This window comes from Streptopelia decaocto (genome assembly GCF_964273445.1).
Source record: "Streptopelia decaocto genome assembly, chromosome: 9".
Taxonomy (NCBI): Eukaryota; Metazoa; Chordata; class Aves; order Columbiformes; family Columbidae; genus Streptopelia; species Streptopelia decaocto.
The window spans coordinates 7151149-7177500 of record NC_138664.1 but is presented as its reverse complement, the minus strand read 5'-3'; the positions used below and the strand labels follow the sequence as shown (position 1 = coordinate 7177500).

The window sequence follows — 26352 nt, the reverse complement described above, 5'->3', positions numbered from 1 at the left end:
TCCCAGTTCCAGCCCTAGTCCCAGCCCAGCCTCAGTTTCAGCCCCAGTCCCATCCCCAACCCAAGTCAGGTTTGCTCAAGAGGACTCAAGGTGCAACTTCCAAGCTGCTCCCCCCTCCACAGAAACTCCCAGTTTAATTTGCTAAAATACCTATAGAGGTGCTGGATTAAAGTTGTTTTTTTGGTGTTTTTTTTTGCTTTTTCTCTTAAGAAGGAATGTCTCCCCAATATTCAGGAAAGAGTTTTAAATTAGCTGATGATACTGTCATTTATTGTTTCATGACTGACAACACAGGAAAGTGTCCTGCACTGGGGTCTGGATATTGCTGTCAGGAATTGCCACGCAGGGACCTGGGCAAGGTGGCTGGTTTTCACTGAGCTTTTTCCACAGGATCTTTCAAACACCACTTTCTCAAGGAGTTGAAGATGTAGATTTGCAAACACTCCATGTCATCTCCCACCTTTAAATAAGAGCCAGGAGATGTCCTTAGCTGACCTGCTGGTTGGAGGGGGGGAATTAGCGACCTGTGTTTGTACTTTCTCTACATACCAGAAGTTTTTAAAAGCAGCAAAGACTGTCCCATAACATAGATAGGTTTCTGTCTCTGCTGTTAAATGCAGAGTTCTCTGGAAATCTTCCCTGTTTTTTATTTTTTGGGAGTTCAGACTGATCCACCTTTTCTGCTGAGTTCATATTTGGCCATTCAAACTTGCTCTTAGGTACCTCCCAGCCCACCTTTTTGTTTGTTTGTTTGTTTGTTTTTTAGAGGGGAGCGCAGATGTGAAGAATATATACTAAAGAGATATTGCTTGATATTTACCCCAAAGAGGAGACTGAGCCAGGAAGACCATCTCCCTGCAGAGAACTAAATATACAGATGGTGAATTCCAGCCAGCCCTCCAAACACTGTTGAACAAGGGACGGTTACAAGCTCCCATGTGGAGGAGTTAGGGCTCACCCCACAGGGCTTTGCAAGCCAGGGAGAGACTCGAATGAATGCCACCAGTCAAAAAAAAAAAGTTGACGTGATGAACTCTGTTTGCCTGAAAATATCCCTGCTTGTTTTGCTTGCTGTCATGGGTGAGACTGGAAGTTTTCCACCAGCCCATCTTCCCTTCCCCTTGTCCAGCCTGGCTGGTTGCGAGCATTTAGACATGACTTTTATGGCTGTGAGCTTGGAGCAGGCATTTCGGAGAGAGAGCCCACAGCAGGGATACCCCACAGAGACTTCAGCTGGGGCTCCCATTAATCTGCTAATCTGTGGATGCAAAGATGCCGGTCAACCAAGCATTCTTACTATTTTATTTATTGCTGTTACAAAGCTGTGTTTTATTCCACCTTCAACCCACTGGCCTATTCTTACACGGCCAGATTGGTGAGTCTAATTAATGTTCACAGGGGCAGCTGTGGATTAGCTAAACCAGCAAACTCTTCTCTGCACTTCGCTGTGCAAGAGCGGGTCGATCTTCGAAGCCCAGCTCGGTGCCACCACCTCCGCCTGCCCCGTTCAGCTCCTGGCAAAGCAGCGCAGGGCACTAGTGACACCTTGGTGGGGGCGCTTTCCCCGTCAGCTGCTTCACCAAGTGTTGTGAGTAGGGTTAGTAGGTTAGTAACCCTACAGGTTAGTAGGGAAAGGGGTTTAGATGCATATTTGGTAGTTTTGAGGTGCACAGCTCAGGGAGAGGCTCTACTCATGCTGTCAACCAAGGAGACTATAAAATTATAAAATAATTTAATTATGAGTAAAAGGAGTGTCTAAGAAACTAAATGCATTGTTTTCCAGTTTGCAAACATGAGAGATGTGGCTGTTACTGCAAAAGATGAAGGGGGTTTTTTCGTTATTCAGAAGGTTTTTTCTTTAATAAGGAAACCATTCATAGCACAGGTGTTTGGTTTTACTTCCACAAACATTTTGGAATCAGTTGTTAAACCTCCCCAGATAACAGTTTGGGGGGTTTCCACTCCAAGCTTCCTTTCTTCCTCCGTTAGGGACTGATTTGCTTTCTGCTGCTCACCCCCAACACATATCACTGGAGAACGTTTCAGAATTAGCTTCCTGCATGGACAGCCATGGCTTATCCCGGCCAGGCCACGAGCAGCGTTTGTTGAACGCCTTGTCCTGAGGCAGAGCAGGCGAAGCCGTGCAGAGATCGCTGCGTGAAGAACAGCCACGCAGAAAGTTCATGGGAGTCAGGAGCAGACCAGAAGCCCTGACATCCATTCCTCTAACTATGAGTTAACAATCCTCAGAAATACCCATGTTTACTATTTTAGCCATATAATTACAGGTAGTGAATAATTCCATTAAGAAGGCTGTAAGGGGAGGTATCATCTGTAAACCTGAGGGTTCAAATTAGGCACGTTCATTCAGCCCCACTGAAGCCCACAGCCATGTGGGTACAGGGCAGAGAAAATTAAATTCAGACCAGTGATCCCAGCTGAGTTTCCCCTGGGAACTGCGATCTTCCAGCAAATACCTTGAGGAATGCTATCAGCTAACCCCAGCTGTGATTTCTCCCTCTGTGTCACCCCCAAAAAATTCAGATGCGCGTCTCCCCTCCGTAATGACACCAAACACAAGGGTCAACGTGTATGTGGTCACAGAGGTGCCTTTGCCGCTGCACAGTGTAACTCCGCTGTGCCTGGGAGGTGTTTGCATTTTAGCGGTGGGTGGTTTCCCACATGGTGTTTGCAAAGAGCATCGTGCTCAGCAATGCCTAAACAGAGAGCCCCAGACGGGCTTTGAGAAGGAAAGAAGCTGGGCAAAATGCAGTCACTCCGCATTTCCAAGCCTAGATATCCCCATTAAGCAAGGCAGAGATCTGAATTTCACACAACCTGCATTTCAGTAGGTGATTTAAAGTCCCGGTCTTTGATTCAGCTAACCAGAAAGGGGGAGGTTATTTGAAAAATGTGGTAGGGGGAGCAGGATTTCAGAAACGCACCTTATTTGGGGCCTTTTCCTGCTCTGCAGTTACGGTTTGGACACATCTGTTGTTTTCTCCAGCAAAATCCGCTGCTTTGATCGGTGCCAAAAACAGCAATCCCATTTGCAATGCATGATGCAACTGAGCAAAATCAAGGAGAAATTTTTACAAACTGGATCCAGGGGCACTGGACCGTTGCTTTGTGGCAGTGCAGTTTTCCCTACACCGAAGGCAGAAGCTCCAACAAGAGTCTTATTTTAAAAATAATGCTTCAAACCAGATTCCAGTCCATCATTGCAATGTGTCAGCTTGCCACAAAATGGCAATACTGAAGTGACGCTTTAGGTCAAACAATCAAACCAGCCTCACACAGCAGCTGCATTTTAAAAGTTCAATATTCAGATTTATTTTTTTTTTAGTGAAAAATAAATAAATCATGCTATATGTCATCAGCCGGGATAATAGCAGAAGTAATGTTTTTCAGTTTGAAACAAAAGCAAAAGTTGCATTGCAAGAGGACATGGTTGGAGCAAGAGGAAGGGATTTGAGGTCTGAAACCCCATCCCCTGGTTCTCTCCCCCCTGTCTAAGCTCTCCCTAGCTCATGGACCGTCTCCCTCCTCCCTCCGGGCCCCTTCCAGCTCCAGCTGCCTACACAGCCCATCAGCAGGCATTTCTTCTTGGGTGGTAGCAGCAGCTGGCAGGGTTTGGACATATTTGCCCCTGTTTGACATCCCCCCACAAAGAGGTGCTTCGAGTAGGCGTTCCTCCCACACTGCCTTTGCTACAGGTCTGGATCCGGCCTGCCAGCTTTCATCTCCTGCCCAGCTCAGCCCGGTCTGGCAGCTCTTTCTGCACAACAGAGCTCCTTCTGACTTTAGTGGACATCATCTGAGTGCAGCTGCAGGAGAATCAGGACCGAGACAGATCTCCAGTCAAGCAGGCGAAGCCTCAGAATTTTTGGATCCCATCTGGGTCCCAGATGGAAAAGCTTCAGTATTTTAATTCCTGTTGCAGACTGGATAAAGCCCCAGTGAAACTCCTCCTTCATTTGGAGGCAAGGGGGCTCGAACCCCTTAAGTAGATAGATAGGTGGTGTTAGATGCTTTTGCTTTTTGGATGTTTACTGCCATCTCCTCTTCTGAAGCTCACCTTCCGTGAGATATTTGTTGTACCTGAATCACAGATTCAGTCCTTGACAGGGAGGAGTTCACAAACTCTTCTTGGAGACTTTAAGCTACAATCACTCAAAAAAGCATCCTTAAGGCTGTTTGCAAGGTGGAAGAGAAGGAGATTTCCAAGGACAACTAGATGTAGAGTCAAGGAACATCCCCGACCTACACCAAGCTGCAGGAGGAAAGATCCGTTGTTAAAGGGCATTTACAGAGTTGGGAGAAGGGTTTTGTAAAACAACCAGCATCCTTTTATTATTTGTATAAGATCCCCAAGAGAAAGGAGATGAAACATTAGAATAGCAGGGGACATTCAGCTAAAGGAGGGCTAATGATCTAAAACAGGGAAGTTAAAGCATATTAAATAAAGAATATTACACTTGTGGGCACTCTCAGAGTGAAGTTGTCATAGTTCATGGTAGCTAAAACACCCTTCAAGATAAATTTGAAAGAGACCCAGGTGTGCTGTTAAGGGGATGCCTCCCCCCAACTTAGCCCTTTCCTGGGTAGAGAAGCCCCTGGGATGGTGGGGCTGCAGATCCAGCCTGCTCACCTCCTCACACTGTGGCATCACAGGAGGTGAAGAAGGGCAGGATATTGAAGCCCAGCAGGCAAATGCTTGCGCGCTTTGAGCTGCTGCTCCACCCCCATGGCCCACGAGCAGGGAAGGGGCTCCTGGGACTGCCACCTGTCCAGGGCCTGCCCAAGGGGTCTCTAAGTCAGACCCCCAGGACAACTGTACAACTGGTGAGACCTTTCCCCATAGAAAGCTGAACATCCAGGTCTATACGCGGGCTGGTGGTGCAGACTGGGCTGTGCTGGAGGTCCTGAAAGAGCATAGATACACGTCAGTCCTCTCCATCAGTCTTTGGGGGCCTGGCAACCAGATTCAGGGACCCCCAACAGCGATCCCTCTCTCCGAGGAGTGTCAGCCTAATAATAAGGATCTATGAGATTTGTTTTTTCTGAGTCATCTGGCCTTACTCCACTGCTGCCAGCGCGGGGTGAATGACCTGAAAGGTTGTGAAAGGCTCACACCTCCTGCACAGCCGGGGCTGGGGCGGTGTGGAGGAGCTCCTCATGGGGGCTATGGCACAGGAGGCTGGAGGCCACAGCAGCGCTCTCGCAATCCCTGCTGCACATGAGCTACCTGGTGTCTCCCTGCCTCAGTTTCCCCCCTTTGCCATACGATGGCTCCTTTGCCCCAAGTTGCTTAATTTGGGGGAAACCCAAAGCGGTCTTGCTAGGCCTATGGGAAAGCAGCAAGGAGGGCGTGCGAGGTGTCGAGACCTCAAGGGGGTGGGAAGAAGCCCCTCTCCCAAATCACAACCGAGCCGCGATGCAAAACAGCAGGAAGACGGGGCAAAATCACAACGGCCCCTCCCGCAGCCCACCCTGCGTGGGACCACCGCCACCCAACCCCCCCGATCCCCTTCCCCACGGAGCATGGGAGGGTTTGGTGGCTCGAACCACAGCAATAACCCCTTTGTCCGGGTCTCCCCGGCTCTTTCTTCCCCTCTCTCCCCTCCATGGCTGCCGGGCTCGGCGCTCGTTCCTCCGCCCCTTCCACGCCGCCGGAGGAGCATGGCCGGGGAGGCGGGCGGTGAGCCGGGAGAGGAGGAGGCGCAGGGAGAGGATGCAGACATTGGAAGGCAGCCTGGATGATTGATGGTTTGGGCTGTTTTGTAATGGGAGGGGAAAGAGAGAAGGAGGAGGAGAAGGAGAAAAAAAGTCTGTGTAATATTGCAGTGCGGAGGCCACCGGAGCTGGGGCCGCCCGTCCCTGCATCGCTCCGCGGAGCCATGTGGGGCTTTTGATTTTTTTTTTTTCCAGTTCTTTCTTTCGATTGATTTATTTTCCCCTTTTGTTCTTCTCTTCCTCTCCTCCCTTCTCCTTTTTTTTTTTTTTTTTTTCTTTTTAAACTCTTCTTCCAGGGAGAGGATAGTGGTTAAAGCTCGAGCTGGATGGATGGGTATGGGGAGAGGGGCAGGATCCACAGCCCTGGGACTTTTCCAAATCCTCCCTGTCTTTCTCTGCATCTTCCCTTCAGGTAAGGAACAGCCTCTTTATTTTAAAGAATTTTTTTTTCCTGTATTTCTCGCAGCCCTTGGATAGCCGCCTCAGTCCCCCCTGTCTCTGGGCCTCTTTCTCTCTCCCTCTCCTTGCAGCAGTTTGCCACATGTTTGAAATAAGCAAGTGGGGCTCCGTTTTGGTGCGTGTGTTCCCCTCATTCCCTTTTCCCCCAAGCAGTTGCGGTGGGTGTTTTTCCTTGACCTCATCTTCTTTGTCTTCCCGCTGCCTCATCCCACAAGGAAGGAGATGGTCGAAATCAAAGCAATTCCCGGCGAAGGCAGCCGGGGGTTGTTTCTGACAGCGTCAGGCAGGTTGCGTTGTTCTCCCATTCCCGGGTGTGCTCTGTATCTTGAAAGGAAAAAGGGGGGAGGGGGGTGACCCGCACATTAACACCCCAGATGCCAAATTTCTGCCCTTAAATGCAGCGGGGGGTCCCCGCTCCCGACCCCCGCGAAGGGAAAAGCCATAGGGAGGTTGCGAAGAGGGTAAGGAAGGTCGTTTGTTTGTGCTTTCGGGAAGATCGTGTGTCCCGAGGGGGCTGCACGGCCCCACGGAGCGGGGAGCGCGGCCCCGGGGCGCACCTGGGCCGGGCAGCGCGGCGGAGGATGCGCGGGCGGCACCGAGCGCCCCCCCTTCCCCGGCCTCGGGCTGGGGTTTTTTAGGCTCAGCACCATTATTTCGTTGGAAAATATACCCGAGCCGGGCCGGGAGCTTTTAGGCTGTCCGAGGGCGGGATGGCAACCAAATGGTCCCGCAAAGCATCGGCTGCCCCGGCCGAGCCCTCGCCCGCCGGCCCTTCCCCGCGCCCCCCCGGCCGCTCGCACCTATCGCCTCCCCCTTCCCCATCCCCAGTTTGTTTGTATTGTGTCAGAAAAAGGAGAGAATTTCAGAAATACAGCTGAAAACGCCATCTGTTTCCAATGAATCCCCCATAGTTTTTCACAATGTTTTTGGCAGATCTCTGCCTGCAAATTCCTTCAAGCCCTGAGTGCTTGTTTTTGTTGGGGGAGGGGAAACCCAGTCCACAGAGGCGGATTTGTTCCTTCCAAAACTCTCCAGTTTCTTTACCTCCTTTTTTTTTTTTTTCATTTACAAGGGGGAAAAAAAAAAAGGAGAGAAAGCAGGAGGGAGAAAGGAAAACCCTAATGCTTAAATCTCCCCGTTTATCTTTTTAGTTTAGCAACACTTTCCCTCTCAACAACAAAAAAATCGCCTCTGCCTTTTCTTTTGCATAACCGTAGGTGAAGCAGTCTTGCACACACATGCAGTAAATAAATAAATAACTGATAAGTGCTTTACGCCCTTCCTCCCTCCTTTGCCCTCTTAGCCCTATTGCAGGAAAACGAGCCTTTTCAGGGCTGCCCTTAGCACTGAGGTGTCTCTCGGAACCCCGCTTTCCCCAGGGGACTTCCCAGCATCCCAGCAAGCTGGAGGCTGAACCCCCTTTTAATTTTTTTTTTTAATGGAAACTCTGGACCTGCTCCCATATGTGTTGCTTAATGCCCTTTTCGGAGCGTCTGAGTTGCAAAGCGTTGAGGCTGTGAGATTTACGGTGCAAGAAAGAACTTGATAGGAGATCTGGCTGCTTTGTTTGATTCTCCCTTCAGCAGTCAAATAAGGTGCAAAGAACTGGCAGAACGAGGCGATCCGGAGCCCGCGGGAACGGGGCGCAGGCAGAGACGGTGCTGCCTGTGCACAGGGCTGGGAGCACACTGGGGGCTTTCATTAAAAGTTTCTTGGGGTGGGAAGGTAGGAAAAAGGGGGATTTATTCGCTAGCATACGCTTCGCCTCTTTTTTCCATGTGCTTCCTGGGAATTTGTGGGTTCTCAGCAGGTTCCCAGCTCCGAGAAAAGCTTCGCACCCCTCCTGAGAGCCCTGGGTGAGCGGGGCCGCTGGAGGCTGCCCAAGCCAGCGCTCGGCGTGTCAGATCAGTGCCTCGCCGAGTCCTGCCCTATTTATTTATTTGCTTAACCCCCCCTCATGCGCACACACGGGGCTGGATTCCCGCTTGTGCTGCTCTCACACCCGATGGCTTCACCTCACTGCCTCCTGGGCAGCCCCCACCATCGAGCACCCTTGGGACTGGGGGCACTGGCGTGGGTCCCCCCTGCATGGGTCAGGGTGACCCCTGAGCGTGGGGCAGCTGGGGAGGGAGCTTTGGGCAGAGCAGGCCACTGCTGACAGTTTCCCTGGTAGGAGTCCTGCTCAAGGCTTGTGCCAAGTCCCAGTGTCAGATGCTCATGGGTGCTCTCCCCTCCCGCTGGGACCCTGATTTCTTCAGGGTGCTCAACTGACCCCCACCTGTGCCTCCCACTATGGCTGTGCTGAGTTTTCTTGCAAATCCTTTTGTACTTTCAAAATACGGCCTTGGTTGTTTTGCATCAGATGTCAAGCTTTGCTCTCCCCTTCATACTCTGGTTTGCTTTGGCTTTCCCTGTTTGCCTTCAGCTTTGCCATTTTGGCTCTAATACACTTCTACTGCCCTTGGTCCATCCAGGCAATGCGGTTGATTCCAGATAAGGATCCGTCCCTTCTGGAGGTGTATCTGATCGGTTGATAAATGGCTTTTGTCTCAGCGGCAGGGAGGGACGTGATCACAGCATTAAGCCGAAATTGAGAAGGGGGGCTTAGAGGCTGTTAAAACAACACCTCCCCAAGGCTGGGAACGGGGAGCCGGGCTGGGGGCCGGGGAAGGTGGCGGCAGGGGAGGAGCGCGCCTGTGCGGGTTGTTGTCAGGGCAGAGAAGAAGGGAGGGATTCAAACGTAAACCTGGAAATATTTTGGCTTCCCTGTTTTGTTGCTCGCTCGGAGCTGGTCTCGTACTTGGAACAGGGAGTTCTCTGCAATTGCCAGCAAGGCTCGTTGTGGGGCTGGAAGGAGGAGCCTTTTTTTTAGTGCAGATGGGGTGGACGTCTTGCTTTTTTTCCATAGAAAATCCTGAAATTCCCAGACCTTGGTTACTGGAAAGGGAGGACTGTTAAGAGTGACTTTGGGTTTATCATGGCAGCAGCTGAGGTTTCCTTCTTAGTGGCCTGAACAGCTGTGTTGAGTCGGTTGTGCATATGGAAGTGCTCACAGGGCTGGGCAGCCATAAAAACTTCCTAACCTGGGGGCTCTGCTCGGTCTCTGCACCAACCTGCTGTCCCTGGAGAGCTGGGCTGCAGTGCAGGGTCAGCCCCCAGCACAAGTTTTGTGGTCACTCTTCTGTCTCCCTGATGGGCACGTCCCGTAAAGCAGCCGTAGGCTCTGGCAGACCCAAGCGAGCCCCTCCTCAGCCCATCAGTCCTTTGGGAGACCCCCCTGCTGAGTCCTGCAGCACAGCAAAGGTCAGACATGATGGGGTTTGGTCCATCTGGATGGATTTGGTTGGGTTTGATTTGCTTTGTCCATCAGAGCAGATATCAAACTTGGAGTAAGGGGGGGTGTGGGAACCCAGGACCTAAAGAGCATTAGGGTCACAGGTGTTTTGAAGGCGGCTGGTGTGGACTTGGGGCTGCTGCAAGGCAGGAGTGATGTGTGCTGTAGCAATGAGAAAGGGGGTTCAGGAAGGATGGGAGATGCTCGAAGATGCAGCTGTGGTGGGGCAGGTGAGGGGGTGCCTGGCCTTTTTCTGGGTGTCCTGGCAAATCCTGTCTTGATGCTGCAGATCAGGAGCAATCTGTGCAGGCAGGGCCATGCCTGACTGTGTACAGCACCAGAAGTGCACTTGTAAGAGGAGAGCCTCTAAATGCCTTTAAAAAGCTTTGTACCTTGCACTTGGCAGCTACTGGGATGAAAAGAAGAGGATATTTATTCCCTTTTCCATGAGCTCTCAAAATAACAGGGCGTTCGATTGTAGCCTCAAGATTGCTTTGCACTCAAGTGCAGCCTGGCTGAGTAAATCACTGCTTCACCAGCTGAAATTCCTGCAGCAAGGGGGAGAATTGAATTATGGCCAACTGCAAAACCAGATGCCATCCCCTTGATGAAGTCATCAGGCTCTTACTGCGGAGAACAAGCTGGCTCCTACACACACGCAGCCCTCGTAGGCACAGACTGAGCCGCTCTGTCTAACGGCGGGGCAGCCGGAGACTGATGTCCTTGCAGATGCAAGAACAGTAAGTCCTTCAGGGTGGAGCACCAGAAGGGTGTCAAATCCCACTTTGCGCTGCATGAGCATCCAGGGGAGTTTGGCCATTTAATTCCCAGCAAGCAGAGCTGTCCTTGCATAGATGAGGTTTTTATGGGTCAGGCGGAGAGCAACCTTCACTTGAGCCTGAAGTATTTTCTCCTCCCTCGGTTTCCTCTCCTTCCTGGACAGCTGTTGACTTGGGTCCCCAAAGCCCTAGTAATGATCTAAGACGTTTTGGTTTTTGGACAAGTTACCTGTTTTTTTTTCTTGCCGTGTGACACACTCCAGCCGGCCCTTTCTGAGATGATGAGGACATGTGGCAGGATGTTTTAGGGATGGATCCTGGCTCTGGGCTTTGCCAGCCCACAGTGATGTGGCCATCATCAGATGTGAGCATCACGATGCTGGGGATGGGAGGGTGTGGGGCAGCACGACTGGAGGGGTAGGTTCCAATTAGGAAGATACTTTTTCTCTTAAAATCAAAACCTCAGCCCAGGGTGGGCAGCAAACAGCTGCATTTAAAAATAAATAAACCTCTGAAGGTCTGTGACTGTGAAGGAAGAAGAGATATTGTGGTTTCCAGGGGGTGCAAATGGTGGGGAGCGACCCTGGTGCTGGGTGGGAGGCAGGAGGGATCCAGGAGATCCCTGCACATCCCCTGAGTGCGGCTCCAGCATCAGTTGGGTGCCGGCGTGGATTTTCAGGGGGGCTCATGGGGCTGCTGCCTGCCAGCCAGGCAGCTGCCACCCCCCGCCCTGTGCGCAAACCAACGCCTCTGATTGAGATGCCGCAATTTTTTTGGCAGGCGTTTAATTGTATAAATTTGCCTCATCCAGATTTATGTGCTCCGGGCTTTTCTCCATCTCCTCGTTTCGTGTCTCATTTACCTCTGCGTTTGAAGGGTTGAAATTTCACAAGAGCATGGCGGGGATGATTATTCCTAGAGGGAACCCACACCTGCGAGCAGAAAGCGTTTCCCTGCCAGCCCTGCCGCGGCCCGGGCGAGGGGGAGGAGGGCGAGGGACCCGCTGCCACACCTGGGGGGCCCGCGGGCGCTGGTGGGTGGCAGCCGTGTCTTCAAAGGCACCCTGGGAAAACAGCTTCAGCATGGGGAGAGCGATGTCTGCTGGAAACCCAGAACACTTGCTGATGGGGGTGGCTGGTGGAGGTGGCCTTGTCCAGGTACCGCTGTTTTAGAGGGATGGGGACATAGGTGGTGTTGGCTGGGGGTGATGCTTCATGCAGGGGGTGAGAGAGCAAATCCACCTCTCTCCCCACTGGGCTGGTCTTGGGTGAAACCCTTCACATCCTCAGCGTCCTCATCTGTAAAATGGACCGCTCCCCTTAAGGAGATTTGCCAGCTCATGAGAACTGTCGGTGAAAGTGCCTGAGTGCTCCCCAGCTGGAAAAACCCAGGTGCGCAGCTCCAGCACCACTTTCCAGCCTGCGGCACGCCGTGGCAGGGAGCCAGCTTTGTTAGCACCCTTCTGCAGATGGAGAATCAGAGGAGATTGTTTCCCTTCCTCCCTCCTCGTCCTCCATCTACCAGCTCATAGTCTGTGTCCATGGAGCAGAACCTGCGTCCTCCAAACCATCCTTTGAGCAGGTGAAACCTCAACAGTTGTGGCCAAGACAACGCTGAAGCCTGAATCCCAGGATGAAGTTTTAAGAGCAAGGTCTGCGGCTCTGTTGCTGCTTTGGCTGTAAACGCCGTTTCCTCCTTTCAGCCCGTGGTGCCTCCTGAACTTCCCAAGATATGCCAGTAATTCTCAGAGCAGCATCGTCAGCTGCTCGTGGCCCCAGCTATGAGCTCCACGGGTGATGTCCTCTCAGACTGTGTCTGCTCAACCTTCTCCCTGCACGGGGGTGTTGAGGTGAGCGTGGAGGAGCAATGCTGGCTGGGGGGGGCCTGGAGAGAGACACATTCGCCCCTGCTAAGCATGCTGGGTCAGCGGTAAGCTGACTCTCTGAGCCAAAAGAGCTGACTAAGTGACAGGAGCAATCAAGGGCTCCTTTGGCAGCATCCAGCAGTTCCTGCTGTAGCTGGACCCTGCTTTTTCCCTGCCCGTGCTTGCCCCGTGTCTTCACCACTCCAGGAGAGACGGGGGGCTGTGAACTCAGCACTGAGGACAGAAGGGACTTGGCTGTGGCAGGTCCTCCAGGTGGACACAAGTTGAAATGAGAAAATTCCTTGTGTGTCCCTCTTTTGGCTTAACTGGAGAAAGCCATTCTCCAGCATCCTCTCGAGCAAGACAAGGACTGGGTTAACAGAAGCTGCATGGATTGAGGTGTGTTCTCCAATACATCCAGTGTCACTCCATCAGCACATCCTTTGCCTGGAGTTAACGCTTCTGCTGTTTTTGCCAGCAGAAGAAAGCACAAAACCCAGACCCCAGCATGGAAGGTGGCCGCTCCAAGCCACCCTCCCCATGCACACCCTTGCAAAATATGAGCTCCAGCTCTTTAAGAGAGTCAGGTTTATTTTTCTCCTTCAGTTCCCTCCTCCTGGTTCTCCTCCCCCCACTTCAGTGCAACTGAAACCTGATCTAATCCCTTTGCACATGGGTAATTTATTGGTCTATTGGGCTTTTCTTGATGGCAAATTGCATTGTCTTTCTTCCTGGGCTGAGGCTTTGGAGCAGTTTGCTGCATTCCTGCAGCTCTTTTCTCAGGGCTGATCTTTCACACCCCCTCTGAGCACAGTCAAATCAGTTTTATTGGGGCCTCTTTGTTATGCAAACAAGGCAATAATAACCAGGCTATTATTCTGCAAGATTGTGCTTGATTAACAGTTCAAAGGGGGTCGCTGGAAGTGCCCAGCTCTGCCATCAGAGCACAAATCCTTTCTCGAAGCTTGGGTCAGGTGGCCCTTGGGTCTTCTTCACCCCACTGTACCCTTTGGGGCTCAGGAGAGCTGCCCCCGCCCAGGACACCCCATCCATCAGGGCTCTCCCTGGTGTGACAAGGCACCAGTCGATGCATGTCAGCCTTGCAGCCCATGTGGGCACCAAGACATGGGTCCACCAGGGTTGCCATGTGGGGTAGCTCTTGTAGACTTTCCCCACTGGGACAGGGACAATGTGAGGGGCTGGATGCAAAGGGTTGATGTCGTTCATCCCCTCTGGTGTTGCTTTGGACTCCCAAGACCTTGCCGAAAGGGATGCTGTCAGCCAGGTTTTTGAGGAGCAATGTGGTTTTTTCTAACTCTTGTGGTCATTTTGGTGCTGGTGGTGATTGCTGTCCACCCAGGAGCTGAGCAGCCCGTGTCTCCTGGAAGCTAGTAGATGTTGCTGGTATTAAGTGCCTCCAAGAATCGTACCTTTCCTATTGAGGTGTCAGCATAAATATGCTTATTTAGATTACTTAAATAAATATGTGTTTAGGAGCCCAAGTCTAGGCGCTCAGATCTGAGGCCAAAGATAATTACATTTTACTGTGTTCTCCGAAAAAAGCCTTTTACTGCATGTGTGAGGCTTGCACATCTACACTTCAATCCATATATTTGGAAAGACGCGGGATGATGTATTTGCATCACATGTGGGTGATGAAATACTTTCCAGGCCGTTAGTAACCAAGAGGATATTAAACAACATCTCTTAGCAGTGAATACTTTAAAATTAACGGGTTTGGTTAACATGCACCCAAGAGTCTTAAAAGAATTGGCTTTTCCTTACTGAAATTAATTTCCAGTAATTCTCTTTGCTAGAGAAATTACAGGAGAACAGATGAGTTGCTGTGCTAGTTTTCCGCAAAAGCATAATTTAGGTAAATGAAATCCAGGTAACCTGACACTGGCTGAAGGGAAAACGGGGGGCACTGATAATTAAAAGGCTGTTAAAGTTAGATGCGTGGATGTAATGTGTTTGAGCACTCAATTTAACAGCACGTCATACAATGTACCAAGGATGAGGGCAGAGCAGGGGGACCTGGGTTGTGTGATACCCCCGTGCTCCCGCACACCTGGGAGCTCGTTGGGGCAGGTGGACCACAGGATGCTCACGGGATGGAGAACCAGTGCTTTGCAAACTGGGAGCTCTGGGAAAGGTCACAGCCAAATAGCACATTTTGGCACCCACTGCGGTGCAATGTCCTGGCGAAAGGGGTGACCTCAGGAGAGCCACGAGCGCGTGTCCTGCATCAGTCTCGCCTGTTGGGCAGGGAGGTTTTGCAGGAAACAAGCCTGCCGGGAAGAGGTCTGATGGTGCGGCTGGGCAAACACCTTTCAGTGAGAACATAAAAGTGCGAACCATTTAGCTTATCTAAGGGATTGACAAGTGATTTGATTGCAGTGTGTAAATATCTTTGTGGGAAACATACCGGTTACTAACGGACCTTTTACTGCTTTGGAGAAAATTGCTGGTTCTTTTTATGTCGTTACAATGAAGTCAGATAAAATCCACTTAGACCCAAGACCCGCATTTTGTAAAGGTGATAAACTCCTGAAATGGGAAAGGGCTGGCTTTTCAGACTGCGCAGACGCAGGAGTCCTCATGGGAGATACAGCTGAACAAACACAGGGCACCGGGCTCTGCACAGGGAAAGCTGTCTTAGTGGGCTGTGCGCAGGGAAAGTTGTCTTGGTCCGAGTGATTTAATGATTTCTTCTGACTTTAAACCTTCCTAAACCATTGGTTTCAAGACACAGAAGGAAATTTTGTCCCTAGTTTGAGTGGCACCAACCCCTTGAAAAGAGAATAAAATGAGGAGGTGCACGGGCTACCAGGGCTTGAAGTCACCTGTCCCCAGGGATGAGGGACCCACCAGGGTGGTGGCATCACCCAGACCTGGGAGTGTCACACAGATCCCAGGAGAGCCTTGCTGGGCTCCTGCTTGAGAGGGGTTTGTTTCCGTGCTAAGTCATCTGTGGTTGAAAAACAGATCCATTGTGAGTCGATGGAAAATAGATTATGCGAAATTGAATAAACATAGTTTCTTGGCTTGGGTACAAATGAGCCTGCACCACCGTGCCAAAGCTGCTGCCAGAGGGGACGAGGCAAGATGGGCTTGTTGCGGGAGGGGGAAAGGGTTGTGTCTGCTCTTCTCCTTGCCTTTATCAGCCATGGTCCCTTCCCAGCGGCACAAGGGGTTGCCAAACCCACTGGCCACTGGTGTGGTTGGAGAAACACCTCTGGGAAAGCCCAGGCGGGCGGGTGCGCAGCCCTGCTCGCACACCGCCTCTGCGGCACCTGGCTTTGGAAATCTGGCCTTATATGGGCCCTGAGCAAAACAGCGAAAAGGGAACGGGTGCCAAAACCAGAGTGATAACATCTTAAAGAAGAACGCTCCCTCTTCAGGCCCAGGGAGGAAGAAGATGGGCTTCCCTGCCCTCAGTTTTGTTGTGTTTTTCTTTTGTTTTTTTTTAATCAGTACCTTATAAAGTCACGCGTGTCCCTGGAGCGGTGTGGTGGTGAGGGATGCTCAGCACGGGGATGTGTTTAGTGTCAGAGGAGCGTTCTGCAGCAGCCCGCTCTGTCCGTAGACTGCCATAGCTCACGACTGCATATCCTGATCCAAGCAAATGAAGCATTCTCCTTAAAGAGCAACAGGCTGTGGCTTTACTTCTACTAGAAAAATCCCATCCACACAGCAGCTGAAGGGCTGGAGCAGCCAGAGAGCGCTGCAGCCCGGGCTCTGCAAGCTGCCCGCTGGACGGGATGCTTTGCACGGTGCATCCTGGTGCTTTACCGAGATGTCGGGTGAAGAGGGGTGTGTGGGTCCTGCATGTCCAGGGATGTGTCTTCCAGCTTCAACGTGTCTTCCAGCTCCTCCTGGGGCTGTGCTGGCAAGTCTGTCTGCAGTGGCAGCCGTTCCTTCAGCTGCATGCAACCTCAAGGCATCCTCGAGCTGTACATTAGCATAACTACTAGGAGAGCAATGATTTTAATTGCCTGATGCCACAACTGTTTTGGGATAACTGACGATGGTGGCACTGGTCACACTCCTGCATGCTTTTGTAACTTCATCGGGAGAGTCCTGGGGGATCTGTGAAGCTATGCTCGCAGCCCCTCATCAGAGGGAATGAGGTGCATTTTCCTTATTTTCCACCGTGATAAACCCACACCCACACCACAAGTATCTCGCCCCAAAACGCTTCTGCTTGCATTTCCTGTGCCAGAAAACCTGCTTGTTCCTGTCACTCTGACTATTGTGTGCGATCGCCTGCACTAAATACTGTCCCTTGCTTTTCCCTCGGGAGTTTCAGCACTGTGCTCGCTATAGCATATTGCAGCAGCCGTGTTTGAACGTATAGTCTTCAGAGCCAAGGTGGGCAGCATCAGCAAGCCAGGCTTTTCTGTATGTTTGTAACAAGACATTATTTGCATCACGTCTTTAATCTAGGAGAAAACACTGAGCAATATGCTCTATTGCAAGCCAGTGGCTGTGATGGGAAACCCACTGATAAGCAAAGTGTGTTTGGTGGAAAACCACACTCTTGGGGCTGAAAAGAAAGAGACACAAAATAATGAATATATTTAAATTTGACCCATAATGCAGATGGCTTAGCAGTCAGAAGCTTGTTATCAGTCATCTCTGGTCAGTGATGAGTTAAAGGCTCTCCACAGTGCGTCTTGCAGGTTTAAATGGGATGCTGCCAAGATGAAACAGCTCCTGGGTTCTTGGTGCTGTTGCTAGCATCTGAGTTTATTAAATGTGAATTTTAAAACTGCAAGGAACCTGTCACCATTTCCTATTTGCACTTCACTCTCCTTGGAAAGGGAGAGGAGACAGGCTTGTTTCTTAAAGCCGGACTGCTTAGTGTTTTATAGCCCTGGTCTCCCTTTCTGATTTTCCAGCACCAACTATGTTTAGGTTTCCAGCACTGCAATGTTTAAAACTAAAACACACTGTTTTCCCTGAAACAATACTGGGTTTTGTAACTTTCTTTTTAAACAAATCTGAAATGGTTTTGGCACAGATGTCTTGCCAGCCTCCTTCTAAACAAACCCGAGACAGGAATATATGTGTGTGCCTGCGAGAGGCACCACAAAAGCATCTGGAAATGGTGGGGCTTTTCTTCTCATCCTCCTGCCTTCTGTGCCTGAGCCCATCTTGTCTCCAAGCCCTCTGAGGGGGTCGATTAAGAGGAGAGGAAGGAAAACACCATGAATTTTAAGTGATGTGAGCCTGGGTTCACGCAGCACAGCTCCGAATTGGCAGGGGCAGAGCGGTGTCTGTGCGATGCTCGGCGATGGCCATGTGCATTTTGCACAGCTGCTTTCACGTCTGCTCCAGGGAAGCCACAGTGCCGCGGGGAGCAGACGTTGTGGGGGGGAAAAAAACAGGATCTGGAATACTTTTTTTGCCTTCCTCCGCCTTGCCAGCAAGCACCGGGGCTGCGGCTGAGCCTGGCGAAGGCTCTGCTGCCTTTGGCTTCGCCTCCGCAGGGGCAAGGCGAGGCGGGGGCTCAGCTGGCATCCCCGCACCCTGCCGCGCCGGTTTTTCTCCTCCACCTCTTGTTCTCTCTCAGTGAGCCGTGGCGGGGAATGGGCTCCCCAGGGCTGGGCAGAGGCACACAGCAGGCAAGAAAGAGGGTTTTTTGGCTCCTGCTTCTTTCCGGGGACACGGGCAAGCGCTGCTCCAGGCACCGCTGCAGCCACGAGGGTGCTGGGGTGGCCGCTGGCTCTGCCGCAGGGCTGGTCGTGGCACAGATCCTGCTCTGACAGCTGCACATCGGCATCTGTCCAGGGCACAGCCAGACATGGGCTACCCCGTGCCCATGGAAAAGGAAAGCACATTTTTGCCTGGTAGAGCCTGGTCTGGACATGACACACAGAGTTTTGAATGTCAAACCTGAAAAAGGCGGTAAAAGCCCCATTGCATCTCCCCTCACATTAATGGTCCTGCCATATCCCTGCTAATGAATGTGTCCCATTCTTCCACCCTCTGGTTTTCCCCCAGGAGCATTCATCTAAAGGCAGGATGCTTTTTCCTCTCTTGCCTTGAACTGGGGCAGATCCTGTTGGTTTCTTTGGCTTTGATGCATGAGAGTTGGGTCATGTGAGAGGGTCATGTCCGGTGAGTGAGGCCCCATCACGCGGTAGAGCCCATGTCATGAGTTTGGGCTGTGGGAGGAGGACACCACCCTCTTGGTGGGTGTAGAGTTGGATGTCCCACACGTAGCCACTCAAGCATTAACCACCTTGCGTTTTCCTCCCCTCTTGCAGTGACGTCTCCATGCAAGATCCTCAAGTGCAACTCTGAGTTCTGGGCGGCCACGTCGGGCTCCCACCACCTGGGCGCGGAGGAGGCACCCGAATTTTGCACGGCGCTGCGTGCCTACGCCCACTGCACCCGCCGCACCGCCCGCACCTGCAGAGGTGACCTGGCCTACCATTCCGCCGTGCATGGCATAGACGATCTCATGGTGCAACACAACTGCTCCAAGGATGGCCCCACATCCCAGCCCCGCCTCCGGACATTGCCCCCCGGGGACAGCCAGGAGCGATCCGACAGCCCCGAAATCTGCCACTACGAGAAGAGCTTTCACAAACACTCGGCTGCCCCCAACTATACCCACTGCGGGCTCTTCGGGGACCCCCACCTCAGGACTTTCACAGACACTTTCCAAACCTGCAAGGTGCAAGGGGCTTGGCCGCTCATAGACAATAACTACCTGAACGTTCAGGTCACCAACACACCGGTGCTGCCTGGCTCCACAGCCACCGCCACCAGCAAGGTGAGCTTTGGTCACATCCCCATGAGCAGAGGTGGACAAGTCAGAGGTGCTTGTGAACAGCCTTTCTTTCTACCACCTCTTTCCATTTGCACCATTTGCACATCTCCTTGGGGAGGGTAAGACTGGGTGGGAGCTCCTCTGAATTTGAGTGTTTGGCCCTAAATATCAGATGCCCATCTCCTTCTTCTGTCCCCACCTTCACTTAAATGGCCTGTGGTTTCTTCCTGAGCACATCCAGCCCCATCATGGTTAGCAGGCTGAGATGCTGCAGCTCAGAGGGCAGTCGTGGCCAAGATTGGGGATGAGGACTCCCATTTGAGGGACTCCAGGTTGCTGTGAACAGCTGGACCAGAAATTATGGTTCCACCTTTTGGGAGGCACCTGAGGTCCGAGCAAACCTCAGACTCACCTCCAGGGAGGCTCCAGCTTGCAGGGGAGAGCCTGGAGGAAGCGGAGCTCCTCACACCATCTTCCCCTCTGCCCAGGCTCATAATCATCTCTCTGGTTTGCGGCTGAGTCATTTTGTGGGGCACAGGCTGTTCTGGTGGTGCTTTGACAGCCTAAGTAAATATCCTGAAGATACAGGGCAAATACTGAGAAAACCCAAGTGAAAAATGTCCTGCCGTGATACAGCAGGACTTGTGCGACATGGCCTCAGTTTCAGGAGAGACCTGGAGCTGATGAACTGTCATATCACTCTGTGGTGCACCAAGCTCTAAAGCTAACGGCTCACTTTTTGTGCCCAAAAAAAAGGGAGGTTCAGCAGGAGGCGTCCTCTTGCTTTTGGAAGATGTCCTGTCCTGGCGTGTCTTGGAGATTTGCTTCTCCCTGTATGTGGGGAGAGGAGAGATGCACACGTAGGACAGGGGCTGCTTCTCAGCTCTGGATGTGACCTTTGGTTTTGGTTTTCACCTGTCCCTGATAAACCTCCTTAAAGATACTTAATGATGCTCTTAACTCCTTATCTACCAAAAAAACATCAAAACCTGCTGAAGCTTGCAAGGAAGTCTGGCTTGAGGAAAGTGGTCCCTAAGGATACCAGGAACCTGCCAATTTCTAGGCTGGATTGCAGGATCACCATCTTAATTGAGCCTTTTCACCCGTTATCTGCCTCACAGGCTTGTGGTGAGGAGGGATTAGTCATGAGATCTGTAGCATGAGCTGTGGAAAGCATTACTGGGTCATTGCTGGAGGACCATGTGCTGCTGGAAAGGATGGGAGCTGCTCAGTTCATGGGGCTCTTTGTGTTTTAGCATGAGGTTCTCTGATCTAGCCTTCTTCCTCCAGCCAGAGGCAGCGCTGGACAAAGAAGAGGTAGCAGAAGGTCCATGTGAGGGGAAGTGCAGCCTGAAAGCCAGGGCTTGGTGGTGCCTCATGACATGGGTGAGGAGGGTACAGCAGGGCTGGGAGCATCTGGGCACTCAGCGGAGGCATGAGTGGGAGAGAGGACATTGCCAGGGCTCTGGACAGCTCTGGACTCCTCACCAGCAGCACTGGGAGCAGAGGTGCTGGTGGCCACCACCGTGCTCAGCCCAGTCGTTGGGGAGCCTCAGTCTTTCACACTCAGCTCTTGAGCGTATCTGCCCTGTAGCTGTTGGAGCTGTCTCTCCTCCAGCCCTGCCCCGCTCTGGCCGGGTGTCAGTCTGTCTGTCCATGGGGAGCACCTGTGGGGAGGTCCTCCTTACCACTTGTCCGTCATGGAAAGAGGTGCAAGAGGAAGAGCAAGTTTGCAGGAGGTGAAAGAGGAATCATAGAGTTTGCATGGGAGAAAAAGCAACTTGCAAACTCTACTTTTCCTCCTCCTCATCAAGCTTTCCTGCCAAAGCCAGGTCAGCAAGGGAAGAGCAAGCACTGTGAGGTCCTTCCTCCAACAAGGGACTCGTTTGAGCCCAGCTGGGGATGGGCAGCTGTGTTGGGCTCAGTCTATGCCTGTTTTCCCCAGGAGGACCTGCCCACTCAACATGCTGAACACGTGTGTATCTGCGTGGTTGAGATGGGGCGTGATGTGTCCTGGGGCCCAGAGGAAGAAACTGTTCTGCAAGTGGCCAGAGAAAGGAAGAGATACAACCTGTGGGGGTTACAACCTGTAAATACAACCTGCAAATGCTGTGGGAGCTGGAGGAGAAGCTCCAACCACCTCCGTGAGATTCAGGGCTCTTCCCCCTCTGCCATCTGCCAGGCCCTGGAGGTGAGACGGTGCTGCATGCACGGGCATGCCACCACAAGCCTGTGAGCAGTGATAATCCAGCCAGCTCCAGCTACAAGGGAACTCCTGTATCAGACATGGGAATAACAGACAGTACATTCATTCAGTTCTGGGTCTTGACTCCATTCACAGTATCTTAATCCCTGTGCTGAAGCAGGATGTCCTCAGCTAGGTGCCTAAAAGTTGGGGCAACATCCTTGTCTGGGTGCCTAAAAGTTGGGGCAGCTTCTCAGGGAGAAGCATCTGCCTGTGAGCTGAAGGCCATACTCCTGGCGGGGCTGAGCAGACAGCTCCTCCACCTCCCATGCCATTCCTGGTGGTGGCCCTGTGCTCTCAGGTGGTCATCGCTGATTGTGACCCTGTTCTTTTCTTTCCTCCCGTACAGCTCACCATCATCTTCAAGAGCTTTCAGGAGTGTGTAGACCAGAAGGTGTACCAGGCAGAGATGGACGAGCTCCCTGCTGCCTTTGCAGATGGCTCCAAGAATGGTGGGGACAAGAATGGAGCCAACAGTCTGAAGATCACTGAGAAGGTGTCAGGCCAACACATCGAAATCCAGGCAAAGTACATTGGCACCACCATCGTGGTGAGGCAGGTGGGCCGGTACCTCACCTTCGCTGTGCGTATGCCGGAGGAGGTGGTCAACGCCGTGGAGGACCGGGACAGTCAGGGCCTCTACCTGTGCCTCCGTGGTTGTCCACTCAACCAACAGATTGACTTCCAGACCATCCGCTCGGCTCAGGCCACAGAGGGTCGTGCTCGTAGGAAGGGGCCCAGCCTGCCGGCCCCCCCTGAGGCCTTCACGTACGAAACGGCCACGGCCAAGTGCAGGGAAAAGCTGCCTGTGGAGGACCTCTACTTCCAGTCCTGCGTCTTTGACCTCCTCACCACGGGGGATGTCAACTTCATGCTGGCTGCTTACTATGCCTTTGAGGACGTGAAGATGCTTCACTCCAACAAAGACAAGCTGCACCTCTATGAAAGGACACGGGACCTGGCCCCGGGCAACACGGCTCCCTCGGGGACCCCCCCTGCCCTCTGGGTAGCACTGCTGTGTTTGAGTCAGTGTTGGTTGGGCTTGTTATAGAGGTTTGCTCCTTGACACCACAAAGAGTGGGGAAAGTGGAGCAGGAAGGGACCAGGGATGAGACGGCGGTGCTGGACAACGGGAGGTTGGATATCAGAGCCACACGGGTTGTCCTCAGACCTCAGCCCCTCTCTTTGGCACCATGTCCTCCACCTTCACAGCTCTTACTTAGGAGGAACATGCTGACAGTGGGACAAGTCAGGTGTTTTGCTGGACTGTACCTTGTCTGGACCTTCCTCACCTCCCCCTCTTCTCCTCCCCGTCCTCCCAGTAGTGTGGGTGCCGAGGAGCCCCCACGTCCTTGTAGCACTCCCTCAGGTCCCAAAAATGCACGTGGTGACTGTGACATTGGCGTGCATGAATGTGGCTTTGTCTTCGTGGAGTGGTGCCCACGAGGAGGGCACAGAGCAGCGAGACGGGGCCAAGCCTGGCCAGTACAACATAGCTGGGCTTTCTACTCATCGGGGCCGTGCTCTGCTTTGTGGGCACATCCCGCTCTCCCCAAAGCCTCGTCGTTGCAGAAAGTGGTGTAAGGGGCCAAAATGGTGGGGAATGGTCCCACACTTACCCAGCTGCTGGTACCCGGCATCTTCTGGGTGGAAGCGGGACACGTTCCTCAAGCCTCGGCTGGCGTTTGCTGTGGTTCAAAGGGCATCTCCTGTTTTAGCCAGTTCGCTCAGCTGATTCACTCAGTGGTTTTATTCCTGGCTCCCTTGTCTCTGCCTGGACCCACCGAGGACTCTCAATGGCAATGGGAGAAACCTGGCCAGTATTCAGGCAGTTTCTGTAACTTCTGCCTGGCGTTGGATTAATTCCTTGTGCCGTTTGCTGCCCAGTCCCCTAAAAATGGCAGCAGGGAGGCTGCTCAGTGGGAGACCTGATCCACACCCCCCTCCAGCCCCATGTCCCCTCGCCTGCCCGTGGCTCGGCCGGGTCCTGGGGTGGAGCAGGAGCATCACGCTCTGTTTGTTTGCTGCTAGGTCTCTGCTCTGCTCCTCCTCCTGGGGCCACAACTTACAACCCCATTGCAGACCAGTTGCACCTTAAGTCCTTCTGGGCTTGAATTGGAAATGGGGCAATGTTAGAAATCCAGCCAGGAGACGGGATGCAGCAGAGGACCCCCTGACTGCCCCCAAATGTCTGTTCCCTGCCTCAAAACCGCTGATAATCTTTTTCCCCCACCATGTAGTGCTGCCCATCTCCTCTTCTCCGTGTTCCTCTGTGGTTCACCTCATTGCTCACTGAACAAACAGCAAGACCACCTTTGCTCTGCGTTTTGGAGACCTCCTGATGGGTTTTCCCTCCTTTCCTCGGGGGGAAGTTCCCAGAAAACAGCCCCAAAAACACGTGTCACTCTTGGGCGCACCTCCTGCTCTCAAGGGAGGTCTCCGGGCGTGATGAGACAAGCTAGCACCCAAAGAGGTGGGAACAGGCTATGTTTGGCAGTCTGAACTGGTGCCAAGAAGCAGCCTGGTGTAAATACTCAACATGACTATTCATTGTGTCCTAACAGCTCTAGAGCTCCATTTGTAAAGCAGCACAGAAATGCAAAATTGTGTCAATGGATGTAATTTATATTGTCTCTTTAATATATAGACCCCTGGCATTGATCTCGTGTGACTGTACAGATGAAGAGATGTAACTGGTTTTTAAATGTTTAAGGAAAGAAAAAGAAACAAAAAGATGTGTTTACTACTTTGTTCCTTGCTTTGTTTGCTGGTGCCCCAGGTATTCTGTTTAGGGAGATTTTGAAATAAGGATATCAGAGTTTGGAAGCGCTGTGGAGAGCAACCACTGGACTGCAGCACAGGACAGTTTTATCTTCCCAATGCACTTATTTCCCAGCCAGGCTGATTTGGACTTTTTGTTTCCTTTGTTAAACAATAAAGTTTTAGTCTTCCCTAGAAATTCAAAACACAAGTTTTGAAAGTCAAAAATTGTCACTTAGGAAGAGGAAACTTCTTTTTTTCTTGCTGTATTACCCCACAGATGAACAGTGGCTGTGCAAATCACCCCTCCGAAAACACGGACCTTCTTGAAAGCGGCCTTAGCTGGCCAAGCCACAATATGCCAAGAAGTCAATACTTCCCTTAAGACCTCTATTTCCTATAAAGCAATCACCCTAGGGCACGATGCACTGTGGTTTAGGGGTAATTTCCAGCCAGGGAAAGTCTATTTGGTTATGGGGTGGCGCAGTCCCACTGTCCAGGTGAGCGTCCAGTGGTGGCCAGCTGTCGTACGCTGGTTGGGGTATCCCTATTTTAGAAGCAAACAGTGAAGCACTTTATTTTGTTGTGTTTGACCCAGTTTTGTTTAAAGGTGAAGTGTGGCCAAGAAAGACCCAATTCTTGGAAACAAAAGAAATACGTAGGCAAAGGGGGGGGTGTTACAACAAAGCCCCCCCCCACCTCCTCCCTGCTTTGAGACCCATGGGAGTGTCACCACGTGTATATACTGTAAATTATTTATTGAGAAAAACACAAGTAAAGTTTGAGTTTTTTTGACAGTAAATGAGTGGGTCTCGTTCTGTTCTCAGTGTGCTGGATGATGCTGTTCACCACAGAGGATGCAAATGCCGCCCCATTTCTGCATTCACTAAGGCAGACTTCTTCCGTCTGTAACCCAAGGGCTCTTTGAGCCCTGTCCTAAATTTTCCTGAGAATTTTACTCTGGGGTTTTATTTATCTACAGCCAAATGAGAAAAAAAAAAAAAAGGGGGGGGGGGAGAGGAGGAGGAAATATAGAGTGTGTTTCAAAAAGATGGACCCAATTTGAAATCACTATATCTTTGAAATTGCGTCCACCTTTTTGAAACACCTTGTAGGTGATAGAGCATTGGAGGATCGCTGGGAAAGGAGTCACGCAGCGATGGAGTCCAAGCGGGTAGCATGGGCCTTCCCGAGCGCCCTGATCTCCCCTTGGGCATTGCTCTTGGCCCCAGTCAGGTCTGTTACTGCCCTCTAATGAGGGAAACTAAAACTGCAATTGTTTTGGTCCATTTTCCCTTCTTGAAGAGCTGAAGGGCTCCTTGCTCCTGCAGCTGGGGCCAGGGAGATGCTGAGGTTGGGCAGGGCGCCGACACCAGTTGAGAACACAGATTATTTGGGCAAATCAACCCAAAGACACCCAGCGACAGAGATCTGAGACCTGACCTCCCCATCCTTCAGAGCCCTGAAGAACCAGTAGCTTCCTGGAAGATCCAAACCCGCTTTCTCTGCCACCACTGGCACCAGCTCACAAGAGCTCGGCTTTAGCCAAATCTGTGAATTCGTAAAAACCGCCCAGAGCATGGGGGCTCTAGGGGTCTTCTGTTGGTCACTAACAGTCCCCTGCTCACCAGCCTTGGGCGGGGGGCGGGCAGCAAGAGCACATCTGTATCTCCTGGTGGGACAAAGAGCTGGATGTAAAGGGATGGTGATCCCTGAGGGACTGGGTGTCCTTGTCCTTGTCAATCACGTGTAGCACTGAACCTTCCCCAGGAGGTGAGCGGGGAAGGCATAGGCTGTGCAAGGACACCAGGGCAGCGATGGCAGCAATGACCCTATGGCATAGCCAAGAGGTTCACGTTGCTCTCCAGGTCATGGGTGAGGGTGCAGCCCCTGGGGCCTCCAAGGTCCCGTCCTACCCTTCTGCCTGAAGCACATGGTCCTGTGCTGTTTGGCTGCTGAAGTGCCACAGCCTGATGTCTCAGCTTTGGTTTCAAGCCCCGTTCAGGCTGTGCCTGCCCATCCTCTGGCCCCAGCCCAGAGCCCTGGCTGCTCTGAGCTGCAGCCACCCAGCCACTTTTCACTCCAGCCTGTCTGGCAATAACCACAGCTGCACAGTATTATTCACCAAAAGATGGGGTTTTGCTGGGAACCGGCTGCCCTCTAGAGGGTCCGCTCTTGCACAGCGTAAAGCAAAAAGGGGGGGCTTCTCTATCACCCCATCCCTGGCTGGAGTGGGTGTGAGACGGGGCTGTGGGTCCTGCTCTCCACGGCTGTGAGGTGGCTGCCCTGACCACTTTGGACAATGGGATAAGCCAGTGGCAGTGACCGCAGATCCAGCCTGTGCAACATGGACACAGTCCAGCCCTGATCCTGTCCTGCCCAGCACCCTGG

General features: G+C 52.1%; 1 protein-coding gene across 1 annotated transcript; it reads left to right on the top strand.

The window, feature by feature from the left end:
* The first annotated feature begins 5815 nt into the window (after positions 1-5815).
* On the top strand, positions 5816-24763 carry RGMA (repulsive guidance molecule BMP co-receptor a). Its single transcript, XM_082061003.1, has 3 exons — positions 5816-6148; positions 18448-18959; positions 21551-24763. The coding sequence occupies exons 1-3, from the start codon at positions 6067-6069 to the stop codon at positions 22250-22252; spliced, it is 1296 nt and encodes a 431-aa protein (XP_081917129.1). The 5' UTR covers positions 5816-6066; the 3' UTR covers positions 22253-24763.
* The last annotated feature ends 1589 nt before the right edge of the window (positions 24764-26352 follow it).